Source organism: Cucurbita maxima, unplaced genomic scaffold (assembly GCF_002738345.1).
Source record: "Cucurbita maxima cultivar Rimu unplaced genomic scaffold, Cmax_1.0 Cma_Scf00004, whole genome shotgun sequence".
Taxonomy (NCBI): Eukaryota; Viridiplantae; Streptophyta; class Magnoliopsida; order Cucurbitales; family Cucurbitaceae; genus Cucurbita; species Cucurbita maxima.
The window spans coordinates 6,113,922-6,128,785 of record NW_019272020.1 but is presented as its reverse complement, the minus strand read 5'-3'; the positions used below and the strand labels follow the sequence as shown (position 1 = coordinate 6,128,785).

Below are 14,864 nucleotides of genomic sequence, written 5' to 3'. Positions count from 1 at the left end.
ATTTCATATAGTTTGTTGGGAGTGATTCATATACCCAACTCTAGAGAGATTTATATTTCAATCAGTTGAGTTATGCTCAAATTTATTGGTTTAAAATTAAAAAAATAAAAATAAAAATAGATAAAACATAAATAATGACATATTTGTCAAAATAATAAAATATTAACGTTATATTTTAGGTTAAAATATCATGGTTTCAAGCCGATCTACTAGGTTCTTAGGGTAGCTAGGTGGCTTAATGCAAACTTTTCGTTCCCGAGTAGTATATTCTAACTCCTCGAGCCTTTCTTAATTTGAGAGCATTAGGGTTTGATCGTTGCTTACAATCCTAAGGTGCTCAATTGACTTAAGAAAAGCTGAATTCTACTTACATGGATGAAGTGTGTCTTCTTGAGCTAGCTTTTTACATGTTTGGATCTTCGACTTTTATGAAGTTTCTCTAATAGGTCATAATTCTCATAAACGAGTAATTATTGAATTGAAGTGAAAGACAATTGAACAGGTTGAAAAAACTAACCTCACGTGTGTAACACTCACCTAGAGAACCTCCCACTCGCTTAGGGTTGGAGTAGTCACGCTCTCATTACTACACGTGGTGCAAGCTGATTGGTTTCTTTAACCCTCGTTGCACGTATTAGAATACCCCTGAATGTGATTTCCTTTGAATTTTCCTATGCTAACAAGTGGTACACATGGATAGGCACATCTAAATCTAGTCGGCTTGGTTCACGGGTGCTAAATCGGGTCACGCTTCGGTTCTTGGGTCTCTGTATTTTTTAGATTTATCGAAATTGATTTATAATATAAATTTCAATTATTTTTTAAAAAACTACAATTTTAAATCACATGAAATGATGTAATTATATAACTTCAAATTAGGTATCTTTGCAAAAAAGGAATGGATACGTGTCCATTTTTTAAAATGCCACGTCATGATGAGCTAGAAAAAACAAAGGCTTGCTTTGCTTGCATAAAAAATAATTAATAATCTTTTTAATTTTATATTCCATGTCTATTTCTAAATTTAGAAAATAATTTAATTTTTAAATATTTAGAGTATATCATAAACTTAAAATATAATATACATTTTTTTTAAATTAATAACCTATTTATTATGGATTTACTTCACTCAATTTTTCTAATTTGATTATAATAATTTTAAATATTTTAATTTAACCTTAATTATAAAAAAAAACAAAAAACTTATTAAATATTATTAAATGATTTTAAATAATTAGAAAAATTAATATTTAAGCTTATGATTTGACAAAAGTGTTCCACTAATTTTAGCTTCTATTAAAAAAATAATTTCAACCAGCCATTTAATAATTCTTAATCATTTCATTACATAAAAATTTGAAAAAAATTAATTTGTGAATAAAATAATTTTATATTATTAAAATATTAGTAGGAGCTCTATTTAAGCACATGGACATATTATTAAAATATTTTTTTTAACATAAAATTTATTTTATTCAACTTGACTACACGTCTTAATATGATGTAACATATTTAGTTACAATTAATTAATTAATTAATTAATTATATATATATATATATATATATATATATATATATATATATAGTTTAATAATTTATGACATGTCTATCCCGAATGAGACTGTCCCTCGAATAGTAAAGTCGAAAATCACTAATTATTATTATTTAATTTGAATAACCACCAAATGTTTAATTTGACTTTCAAATTAAAAAAAAAAAAAAACAAAAACAAAATTATGGTTAAGGATTAGGTTTGTTGAAGAAAGCTTTAAATAATAAATATAAAGACGTAGAAGGAAAGAAAAACTCTAAAAAGTCAAATTAAATGCCAATTAAAATTATTTTAAAGCTTCTTCCTCAATTTATTTATTTTTTATTCAACATAGGACATCCACCCATGTCTCAACCCGGAGCGCGGGTTGACATTTTTATGGTTGAGTCAATTCAACTCTGTGAGATCCTACGTCAGTTGGAGAGGAGAACGAAACACTCTTTAAAAGAGTGTGGAAACCTCTTCTTAATAAACGCGTTTTAAAGTTTTGAGAGTTGTTACAAATAGTATAAAAGCTAGACACCAGACAATGTATCAGCGAGGAGGCTGTTTCCCGAAGGGAGTAGACATGAAACGGTATGGTAGCAAGGACGCTGAGCTATGAAGGGGGGTGAATTTGGTGGGGGTCTTAAATTGATTGAAGAAATGAACGAGTGGTAGTGAGGACATTGGTCCTGAAAGGGGATGGACTGTGAGATTCAACATCGGTTATGCATCTCGATCATGCTCATGGTTCATGAACACGTGGTTGATTTATCGATTGTATGATTTGGTTCAACTATTTAAAAATACTCAACAGTAATTCATTGTTGGGGTTGGAAAATGCAATCACATTTAATATGATTCATGGTTCACGGGCTCTAAGAACTTCAGGCTTTTTACTGTAGCTATCTGAGCTTCTAGGTAAGTCTTGAAGTCCTTAACTGATCTTAATCATCCATCATGAATAGTCCCTAGTCTCTCTTCAGGTCAGGTTTACGAGGTCGCAGTGTCAACATTGACTCGTTTCTACACACAATAGAGATATCTCTCGTAATGTATACCAAGGTAGTCCCTAATCTCTTTTCGATACTGGTTTACGAATTTGCAGCTTTTGCCTTTATCTATTCTACGCTCAATAGATGAGCTTACCACCCATGTAGTCCCTAGCCTCCCTTCGAGACCAGTTTATAGAATTGTGGCTTTCACTCCGATCTATTTTTAAACTCAATGGTCTTAGGGGTTATGGTGACATTGTTCACCCTACTTTCAAGCCTATCAGCTCTTTTAGTCATCTTTGTCGTAGAAGTCTACAAGTTTTTTTGGCTTCTAGGTGGTTTACATCTCGTCTCTCGTTTCTAGGAGTTCGAGACTAACTTCCCAAGTTTAGTCCACCCTATAAGTACACTCGGGTCTATACCTCTGGTCGCTCATGATCTTGAGGTGTAAGGACTAAATTAATTTTAAACATGACTTACAAGATATAATATACATTTTTCATAAACCTTAAACTTTACTTAGCTGGTAACAACTAATTTTGCTTGACGTGGTCTAACTTGACCTATGTCGTTCCATAATATAAGAACGTATTCATCGGGTTCACTTCACCTAATTTTTCTAATTTGATCCTAACATTTTAAATATTTTAAATTGACAAAATAATAACCTTATTAAACTCAATGTAAATAAAATAATTTTATATCAATAAAATATTACTTAGGATATATATTTAAGCACGTGGACATACCATTAAAATATTAATTTTTGGTTGGGTCGGGTTTTAATTTTAATTTTTGTTAGGTTGAATTTTTAAAAATTGAAAATCGAAAATATGCTAGTTGACATTTTTATAGTGAAGTCAACCGAACCAACTAAAAACTATGGTTATAACTTAATCCAATTCTAATTAAGGTCGTGGTAACGTGAGTTTTTTATGTTTAAATTTTATGAAATTTTATTTATTAATGTAACACGGGTAGATAAATAATTTTTTTTAAATAATTAAAAAAATAATCCAACAATCTAGCCGACCCAACCCAAAAATAAAGCAGTGAATTGGGTTGAGTTTTGAATTTAGTAATAAATTATAGTTTACTATATATATTATATTTGATATTTTATTATAAGGCAAATATCTAATATTTGTCTTATTATCATAGGTATCTTTCCATTTATTGTTATTTTCATTTATTACTATTTCCATATCCTTGTAATTTATTTGATTATAAATAAGACAACTTTCACACCATTTTAGGTGTGGTGAGTTAATCAAACATTCACATGGTATCAGAGCCCTTTCGGTTTAACAACCCTGATCCTTTCTTTTCAATGGCTTTTGAATCCTCTAATCTTCTTCTCCACCACCCCTGCTGGTTTTGACGCCGCAGGGGCAGTCTTCATGGCTGCCATAGTCGGAGCCGATTGATTACTCTTCGGCTCCACCCTATTGACCTCCAAATCACCTTTCGTCATACTATGTACATACAACCTCACCTTTTTCAACCAAATCGGTTTTCCCTTTGGCCAATATAGTCTCTCTCATTTTCTTCCCAATCAACCTTCATCCTTCACATAAACCCTAACCTAAACCTATTAACCTTTTGCAGAGATTTACCTTCGGAATCTGGGTGCCGCACTGGCCTATTCGCCAACCAAGTTGCCGCCGCCCTTCCTGCCAAAATTGGCTTCTTCGCCCGATGAGGCGACTCTTCCGACTGCCCTTCTCGCCAAAATTGGCTCCTTCACCCAATGTGGTGACTCTTCCGGCTTCAACATTGTCTTTGTCCCTTGCTCTAGATTTCCCCTTCTACTTCTTGGGGTTAGAAATATTCTCACCAGAGCCAAGGTAGCATCGTCGCTAAGCGACAATCCCTCTTCATGGGTTAGACATATTCTCGCCGAAGCCAAGGCAGCATCGCCGATGAGCGGCGATCCCTTTGCAATTTTTGATGGCCAAGAATCGGGTTGTTAGCTTGAAAAGTGTTTCTCAACCTCTTTGAATTTTTCAGATTCAAGCTTCACGTTCGTTTAAATCCGACGCTTAGCTTGCGGTGGGGTGTTAAGGATATTTAGTAATAAATTATAGTTTACCATATATATTATATTTGATATTTTATTATAAGGCAAATATCTAATATTTGCCTTATTATCATAGGTATTATTTCCATTTATTACTATTTCCATATCCTTGTAATTTATTTGATTATAAATAAGATAACTTTCACACCAGATGTGGTGGATTAATCAAACATTCACATGAACTTTATTCAAGTTGCTCGGATCATTAATCCAAATAATCTGAAATTTTGAGTTAGTCCAAAAGATTTTTGCAACCACCTTTTTAGAGTTTTAAAACTTCCACGGACTAATTTAAAATAAAAATAAAAGTTATTTTTGAATAAATATAATATTTAATATCTAACGTGAGTTAAATTATGTTGAATAAAAACAAAAATGGAAAATTGATTTAATCAAATATCTCATACATGTGCCTTGTATATCATTCATTTTAATCATGCATGATTTGTCGAAGTATCTCATGAGTTTAGTAAACATAGTGTCATAACATATATAGATCGATATACTGAAAATACACTATGTTCGTTGGATCTTGCAAGATCCAAATATACCCGTGACATTCTATGACATCATAATTAGAGTATCTCTAAGGAATTAAACCACTTAACTCTCGTAATTAATTCAAATTGGCTAAACAATAGTCATACTAACCTTAAACACTTTCAAATGCGTCAAAATGCCTAAAAAAATGGTAGGACGAGGATCAAAATACCAAACATAGCCTGTTTAAGCTAAGTTAAGCAAGAGGAAGCCGTGCAAGCCAAGCCAAGCCGAGTTGAGTTGTACGACAGCGACAGGTGAAGGGAGTGCATGCAAGTAGGCACTTAGGTCGGGCATGGATTGGGTTGTCGGTTCGTATCTATGTAGTTCCTCATGCTCCATCTTCTTTGTTTACAACCTCTTGGCCTAAGATCTTATTCGCAACCACCTTTCGTTGGCGTCCTAGGTCTACATGCAACGATCTCCGCAACCGCTAAGGGAAAGAGTTGTGTGGAACTAAGTGTTGGCTAGCTAAAAGAGGATGTGAATCATAGTAGATTGTTTACCCTTTTTCGGATCGAGGTTAGATATGCATGCATTTTGTTTGTTTTGTGATTGTTGTGATGGTTGTGCTTGTATGAAAATGTTGTTTTCAAATGTTATAGGACCTCTTGCACGTATTGAAATGCTTCTTGTGAAATAAAATTGTGGCAATTACTCATTAGTGAACGAGTTAGCTATATCATTGGGATCCTAGGCTAAATGACCTACATTTTGGTACCTTCGATATTGTTAAAGATCACGTGTTTGTTTAGATTATTGTCAGTGAGTATTTTTCTGTTAATGTTACTGATCAAATCTTAGGATTTAATTTGGTTTTGATTTGATTTCTTTACTGATTCCACTATATTCTCGGTATATGTATAGAGTATTCTTGCCTTTCATAGTGCAATTTTCTCATCAACCATTCAATTCCCCACTCTTTTCACTGACTAGATATTTTTAAAATCCACAAATTTGCTCAACACAAAATCGAAATTTTAGAATTATGTTAAACATAAGTTCAATAACAAACTTGATGTAAATCTCAAAGTTCAGAATTAAACTTGTAATGTAACCAACAAAATTATACATATGATTGGAAAAAACCACGAGAATGATTTAGGGGCGAACACGAGGGCAACAAAACGAGACCTTAATGACCCAAATAGAACTACACGAACCCAAATGACAATATTCTACTTTACATTTTTATGTACTTCGAGAACTTTTTACAATAAATTTAAAGAAACAAAATACTATTAAAGTTTAGGAACCAAATATACAATTTGATCAATATGTACCTAAAATGTACTATTCGAGTTTACTTTCACATAAATGAGCATAGAGGCATAGCAAACCTTTTTCGATGTACCAAGCGATGTATGAAGACTATGCTACATGATTTGATGAGCAACAAATCTCGTCGACATAATCGGTGCGCACGTAGACTGCATTAACCAGTGAGCTATGAGTCCGACCATAAAACACGTAAACCAGTGCGCCGATCGCAAACCAGACAGAAACCCGGATCCAAGTTGTGAGCCTGAAAGTCGGGTTCGAAGGGGAAAGTGTTGAAAGTATATAGATCAGTAGAAAATTCATCAGAAGTTGATTTGAATGGTAAGTTCATGTCTCAATACTCACCCAAGATCAATCAGCAAGTAAGAGTTAATAAGAATGCAAGCAGCTGGTAAGAAAGGTACGTATGGGCAAGCAAAACCTGAGAGAAACAAAATGACAAGCACAGCTAAGTAAGATCCAAATAACATTGCCATTTAAAGACTATATAGTCAACAAATAACAATTCATTCAGGCGGTGAAATAAGAAATTAAGGGTGTAACCGCCCAAACCCACCACTAGCATATATTGTCCTTTTTGGGTTTTCCCTCAATATTTTAAAACGTGTCTGCTAGGGGAGGTTTCCACACCCTTATAAGAAATGTTTTGTTCCCTTCTCCAACCGATGTGGAATCTCACAATCCACCCCTCTTGGGGGCCCAACGACTGGTGACTAGCTTTGATACTATTTGTTGCAACTCAAGCCCACCACTAGCGGATATTGTCCTCTTTGGGTTTTCCCTTCAAGGACTTCCCCTCAAGGTTTAAAACGCGTTTGCTAAGGAGAGGTTTCCGTACCCTTATAAGAAATGTTTCGTTCCCTTCTCCAACCGATGTGGAATCTCAAGATCCACCCTCTTTTGGGGCCCAACGACTGGTGACTGGCTCCGATACCCTTTGTAAGGGCCCAAGCTCACTGTTAGCATATGTTGTCCTCTTTGGGCTTTCTCTTCAAGGGCTTCCCCTCAAAGTTTTAAAACGCGTCTGCTAAGGAGAGGTTTCCACACCCTTGTGAGGAATGTTTCGTTCCCCTCTCCAACCGATGTGGTATCTCACAATCCACCCCCTTGGGTGCCCAGTGACCGGTGATTGGCTTTGATACCATTGTAACAGCCTAAGCCCACCGCTAGCAGATATTGTCCTCTTTGGGTTTTTCCTTCAAGTGTTTTTCCTCAAGGTTTTAAAACGTATCTACTAAGGGGAGGTTTCCACACCCTTATAAGAAATGTTCCGTTCCCCTCTCCAATCAATGTAGGATCTCAAAGAGAGAGATGAAAGAATATACCCGGACGTGCACAAAAAAGACAAAAAAATAAAAAAAAACAAGCCCCAACAATAAAAAGAGTTCGACTCGAATCGAATCTAAAAAACATGATCAAACTCATAATTACATCACAAAAAGGCCTAGTAACGCTCATAAGCAAGTGTTAAGCCTAGCCACCTCCACCGACTTGATTCAAAGATAAAATCAATTATAGGATAGGCAACTATGATTTCACAGTATAAATGATACAAACCTCCTCTATGGCCAAAGCTGTGTCTTGCATCATCTTGATCTAAGGAAGCCAGCACAATCAGGCTACCCAATAGAAGAACTCCACCGACTCCACAGGAGATGAAGCGAGGAATGCTGGTAACAGAAATCGTTAGAACTGAATTCAAAATAGGTTGTGCGCTACTTTAGATAGTTCATGCCGTCCATACATAATGTTTTTAGCAGTAACATAATGTTCCATGGAGCTAAGGTCTAAAACATGGAACAAATTTGTGCTCCTCATATGATTCAGTAAATACGTGTAACAGCTCAAGTCTACCGCTAACAGATATTGTCCGCTTTGACCCGTTACACATCGTTGTCAGCCTCACGATTTCAAAACGTGTCTGTTAGGGAGAGGTTACCACACCCTTATAAAGAATGTTTTGTTCCTCTCTCCAACCGACGTGGGATCTCACAATCCACCTCCTTGGAGGCCTAGCATCCTCACTGGCATACCGTCTGGGGTTTGGTTCTAATACCATGTGTAACAGCTCAAGCCCACCGCTAATAGATATTATCCGCTTTGGCCCGTTATGTATCGCCGTCAGCCTCAGTTTTTAAATGTATCTGTTAGGGAGAGGTTTCCACACCCTTATAAAGAATGTTTTGTTCACCTCTACAACCGATGTTGGATCTCACAATACATCAAACAAAGGATGTTAAAAAATAATTTGTCTTAACGCATCATTATTTTCCTTTCCCATTTTCTTAATCAATGCTTAAGACTTCGTACATACATTATGGTTTCCACACCCTTAAAACGTAGGCTTCTAAAGTTGATTACCTGGGGAGATACTTGGCTGAAGCTGTGAATGTAACTATTAGAATTCCTATACAGACAAGTGCAATAGCCCAAGCAGCCGTTTTTCGCCTTTTCTCTTCTGCATTCATTTTAAAAGAAGATGTCAACTTATAGCTCCAACAAAGAAAAGGCTATCAACATGAATATCGGATCCTTACCATCTACAATCCGAGGCTTAACGGATTATTATTCATGGAAAAATCACTCGGTTCAATCTTTATGTATTCATCGTTTCACTTACAAACAGCTTGTTCCTTATAAAAGAAATTTTTTACAAGAAGTAGAGATAGTAGTCGTTCTAACCTCGAGATATGTCTCTCTCAATAAGAGGGTAACTGAGCATGGTGTTTCCTTTGTCGCTCGAACCAGATGAATCTCCAATGACATTGCTATCGGTTTCCAGATTATCACCATCTAACTGTGATAAATTTGAGTTGATAGCCTCTTGAAGTGAAGATGGAAGTGGGGACTCATGTGGTGGAACATATCTGAGTATCAGAACTGATAAGGCAACTGTAGTAAATGCAAGAAGTGTTCCTACACTTACCTGTATTCAACGGAAGAAGCATATAAGAAAAGATGGAATTAGAATCTTAATATATTCTGTTTATGTTTTTAATAGATTTGATCGTTCTTCAATCATTTCATCTTCAGCTTATATGAAAACCTTGATTTACCATTCCTGCCAACTGTGAAACATCCATAAAAAAGGCCAGAGCTGCTGCAAAAAGACCTGTTATAATGGTGCCCTTTACTGGAACTTGAGTGTGCTTATTGATGTCTGCAAAAATAGAAGGTAACAATCCATCTCTAGCCATGGCCATTAGGATCCGGGGCTGGAAAATAAAGGAATGTGAAATTTTAACAATTAAGTAGTTCACATTAAAATAAAAGCAAGACATCCAATAGGTTGCCTGGTATGAGGGCTTGGGATGTTTTGATAGAACCGACATACCCCTAGTTCAAGCTCTAGATGATATTGCAATAGGTTGCCGATAGACCCCTAGTTTGAGAGAACCGACCGAGCTTGAACTAGCGTTCACCGTCATCTGTACAAACCCCTAGTTCAAGATATCCCAATAGGTTGCCTGGTGTGAAGGCTTGGGACGTTTCGAGCGAACCAACAGACCCCTAGTTCAAGCTCTAGATGATATCTCAATGTAGTATAAGAGAACCGACAGAGCTTGAACTAGCATTCACCGTCATCCGTACAGACCCCTAGTTCAAGACATCCCAATAGGTTGCCTGGTGTGAGGGCTTGGGATGTTTCGAGAGAACTGACAGACCCCTAGTTCAAGCTCTAGATGATATCTCAATGTAGTTTGAGAGAACCGACAGAGCTTGAACTAGCATTCACCGTCATCTGTGCAGACCCCTAGTTCAAGACATCCCAATAGGTTGCCTGGTGTAAGGGCTTGGGACGTTTTGAGAGAATCGACAGACCCCTAGTTCAAGTTCTAGATGATATCCCAATAGGTTGGCGACAGACCCCTAGTTTGAGAGAACCGACAAAGCTTGAACTAGCGTTCACCGTCATCCTTACAGACCCCTAGTTCAAGACATCCCAATAGGTTGCCTGGTTTAAACTAGACTGCAAAAGGCCTTTCTGGAGATTAATAAACGTAGGCTAGGAGCAAAGAAAAACTAGACTTGCCATAATCGCCAGCAAGTGGCCACCTTAAACGAAAACAAAAACGAAAAATCGACCTTTTCAAGGAACTAATAGCTGTACCAACACACAACCAGTTGCCAACCAAAACGATAACCCATGAACCGTAATTGCCCTACTATCTACCATGGAAAATAACTTTTTATAGCACATACCTGAGGAAGAATTGAACCCAATAAGCTTGCAAAAAGAGCAGTGACTGCCCCAACCGTAATTATGTACCTGAGAATGAAAATGCTAGCTTTTAAAAGAAATACTGAAAGTAGAAAATAAACAGAAAAAGCAAAGATTCCCATGATTTCCCTCAATTTAGAGAATCCTCACATGGCCCATTGCACACCATAGCTAGCAAATGCAGACGAGATAGGGGTGTCTGGATCCAAGGCATAATACGGTACCAAGCCAACTATCACCGTCGAAACGAGCATATACAAAACGCTACAGATAAGCATAGTGAGTCCTATGCCAAGGGGCAAATCTCGTTGAGGATTTTTCATCTGTCAATTCAAAAGTTCAAATAGTGATGAAATGCTATAAAACTATAAGAGGTTAGACCAAATGAAACAGAATTTCCAAAATCCATATTTTCGGTGTTCTTATTTGTATCCTTAATCCGTTCCTCGTGATCTTAAGTGAGAATGACATTGTTAACATAAACTATAAATGAGGTCATTTTCATTTTCTGGGACAAGAAAGTATTATCTCACAGCGATAACGAGATCGTAAAAAGTACCTCCTCAGCAGTGCTAGTAATTGAATCAAATCCGATATACGAAAAGAAAACCACTGCAGACCCAGCAAACATCCCGTTCACACCGAAGGGGAAGTATCTACAAGAACATGAGAAAGTGCAAACTAAGGGATACACGTTCGAATAAAAATTTAATCACAAACAAAGTAGTTTCCTTTACCCGTTCGGAAGTTCGTATCCAATCCATCCATCTCTGAAACCAAGATATCCACCGACTATAGCAATGAAAAGCAAAGCACAGACATTTATAGTTGTGACTATGGTTTGAGCCAATGAACTCTGAAAAATAACCATTGTACTTCACAATAAAGTAACCCACAAGCGAAACCAGATGAGATAAGAAAAGATTTCATGGTTCTACTGAAAACACCTTCTTTATCCCAAAGCACAAAAGGGCAGTAACAATACAGATTAAGATTGCTGCACATGGATCAACAACAATACCAAGTCCTGGGATTGTAATACGGGCCAAGAAAACAGGTAACTTATCCTCACCTCCCAAAAACAGTGCCTGAAATGAACAGAAACGGTAGCATCACGAGAAATTGCGCAGTGAGCACCATAAACATCTCATGCATGATAAATAGATTCAACTGCATATGTGAGTAGAGATTCGAACCTCTAATGTTTTGATCGAGGATATAATGTTTGAACCAAATGAGTTATGCTCAGATTAGCAATTTCTTTTTATTATTATTGTTTAATATATTCCTCAAAAGTTCTATAATAACGCATGTTCATGCTAATAGTAGTCTCATATAAGGAACCAAGTATCCAACTCTGTTTTTTATTTTGGAAACATATAATATTGATTAACCCTTCAAACACATCCAATCTATACAGCCCAGTCTCAAGTTTAAGACCATGAGTGAATGTAGGAAGTTTTTACTATACCAGATTGGGAGTTATGCCACGAGCCACTGTAGAACCACCGATCGTCCATTCCAGAATCAGTGCCCAGCCAACCAACCAAGCAACTCTGGGAGTAATCAACCACACAGTTAGTCACCAAACGGGGTCAAATAAGTTTATGAACAATGTAACGAATATGCTGCTAGCTGCTCACAGCCAGCAAAAATTATATGTATAAAAAAAATCACATTCTTTCGGATTAATAGTAAAAGTGAAGCCTCATTGTCATTCAATAATGAATTTTCTAACAACCAAGTATTGTAGAGACAAGTAGTTGTGCTGTGAAATTGGTGAATATATGTGTAAGCTGGCTCGAAATGCTATAAAAAAAATCGCCGTACCCTTCTCCAACGCATATATATGTATAGTGATAGGCACTCCCTGCAGATGGGCATCGACAAGCAAGCTCCGCATAACAAAATGCTGAGAGTGCAGCAGCTACCCCAGCAATCAAGAATGATATTGTAAGAGAGGGACCTGCGTGCTCTCTGGCAACTGTTCCAACCAAAATATACACTCCAGCTCCAATTGTAGCTCCAACTCCTGATGAGGAGGAAGCAAAGCAATCATCACACATCATAACCCTTTTAGTCTAACCAACCAAAAACAATAGAAACCCAATCCACAAGAAAGAATTTATATGTTCGAGACATGATAAACACATTCAGATAACAAAATCTGTTAGGAACTATGAACCTCCACGATGGTATGATATTATCCACTTTGAGCATAGGCTCCCATGGCTTTACTTTTGGTTTTCCCAAAAAGACCTTATACCAATGGAGATAGTATTCCTTACTTATAAACCCATGATCTTTCCCTTAATTAGTCAACTGGGACTCCTCTCCCAACAATCCTCCCCTCGAGCAAAGTACACCATAGAGCCTCTTCTAAGACCTAGGGATAGAGCCTTCGAACAGCCTCCCCTTAATTGAGGCTCGACTCCCTTCTTAGAGCCCTCAAACAAAGAACACTCTTTGTTTGACAATTGAGTCACTTTTGACTACACCTTCGAGGCTCACAACTTCTTTGTTCGACACTTGAGGATTTTATTGACATTGCTAAGTTAAGAGCATGACTTTGATACCATACTAGGAACCACGGACCTCCACAATAGTATGATATTGTCCACTTTGAGCATAAGCTCTCATGGCTTTGTTTTTGGTTTCCCCAAAAGGCCTCATACCAATGGAGATAGTATTCCTTACTTATAAACTCATGATTTTTCCCTATTAGTCAATGTGAGACTTCTCTCCCAACAATCCTCCCCTCGAACAGAGTACACCATAGAGCCATTCCCTAGGCCTATGGATGGAGTCCTCGAACAGCCTCCCCTTAATCGAAGCTCGACTTCTTCCCTAGAATCCTCGAACAAATAACACCCTTTATCGAGATAGTCTTCCTTACTTATAAACTCATGATATTTCCCTTAATTAGTTAACGTGGGACTCCCCTCCCAACAAAAAAAGCTTACGTTAGAAAACTCAAAGGATTGTCTTAAAAACAAATTGCACAACATAGGCAGCACAATTCCCAATGATACATAGCTCAATTTCAAAACATGACCCTACTCAATCCATCCCAGAAGGAGCAAATTACAGAAAGCAGAATCATGAAAAGCCCCAAGAACTCACCAATGGCAACAAGGTCAAGCGTAGATAATTTCTTAGCCAGTTGATGATGATTCTCCCTCGTTACATTCTCAGAATCCACCTGTTTTCTCCTAACCAAACTTTCAAAAACACCAGATAACCTTCTTCCATAATCAACATCCGAATCCCTCGAACTCTGCTCACGAACCAGCATATTATTCACAGACCAAGATGATCAAACTTGCTGTTCTTATCACAGTTCTTGAAAACCCATCTCCAGTTTTCTTCAGAAATTCAAAGGGGTGTCAGAAATAATAGACAAATCGGATTATCTTTATCTTCACACTTCCCAATATAACGCACCATGCCCCCTTATATCCCTCAATCCCATTACACCTAACAGATCATCATACTGTAAATTTTTTGTACGAAATTTGGAAGGAACTTATCTGCTTCGGTTGAAACTTGAAACAAGAAACAGGAAACAGGAAACAGGAACACCTTCTCCCACGGATTCACCGAGTTTAATGGCTGGCCCTCCTTGTTTGATTCTGTGTTCCCTTGATTTGCGGCAAACGAATAATTGGAGATGGAATATTAAAATGGCATCGGTATTAGTTTAGTAGAAGATTTTCCAATTTCGGCTGCAATTGCAAACAGAGTTGGATTTTCCATTCCGGTCCTCGTTTTGATAAGAACGAAAGAAAATGGAGAGATTCAAATCATTCCAATCTTTCATCTATACAAAGGTTCTTAATATTTTGGAATCATTTTTTTTTAATTATTGTTTTTTTGGGTTTGATTTAAATTTTCCATTAAAATTAAATAATAATTGGATGTTTGAATTAAGTTTAATTTTTTTTATTGATGAAATTATATGTTTCATTTTTTTTAAATAGAGATTAATTTATTTTAATGATTAAATTACAAAAGAAATCATTTAAAATAATTCATTTATAAGAAATGTAATTTAATTATTTTGGTCTTTAAAATATTTTAAGAACATTATTAAAAAAATTGAAAATTTCGGATATTTTTTAAATAAAAAATAAGGACAAATAGTGAGGAAGTCTTCAATTCCAATTTGCTCACTGTGGACAGATACGACAAAAAAAAAAAAAAAAAAAAAAA

The 14,864-nt window shown here is 36.4% G+C and overlaps 1 protein-coding gene across 1 annotated transcript; it reads right to left on the bottom strand.

Annotated features, from left to right (window-relative positions):
- Positions 1–6,265: 6,265 nt before the first annotated feature.
- LOC111478190 (cationic amino acid transporter 4, vacuolar-like) lies at positions 6,266–14,453 on the bottom strand. The gene is made up of 14 exons (XM_023122346.1): positions 13,776–14,453; positions 12,483–12,684; positions 12,124–12,208; positions 11,600–11,740; positions 11,390–11,508; positions 11,212–11,308; positions 10,803–10,975; positions 10,634–10,700; positions 9,487–9,645; positions 9,113–9,356; positions 8,792–8,888; positions 7,988–8,100; positions 6,776–6,851; positions 6,266–6,674 (listed from the first exon to the last, which is right to left on the bottom strand). Exons 1-14 carry the CDS (start codon positions 13,945–13,947, stop codon positions 6,521–6,523), a joined length of 1,899 nt encoding a protein of 632 aa, XP_022978114.1. The 5' UTR covers positions 13,948–14,453; the 3' UTR covers positions 6,266–6,520.
- Between the last annotated feature and the right edge of the window lie 411 nt (positions 14,454–14,864).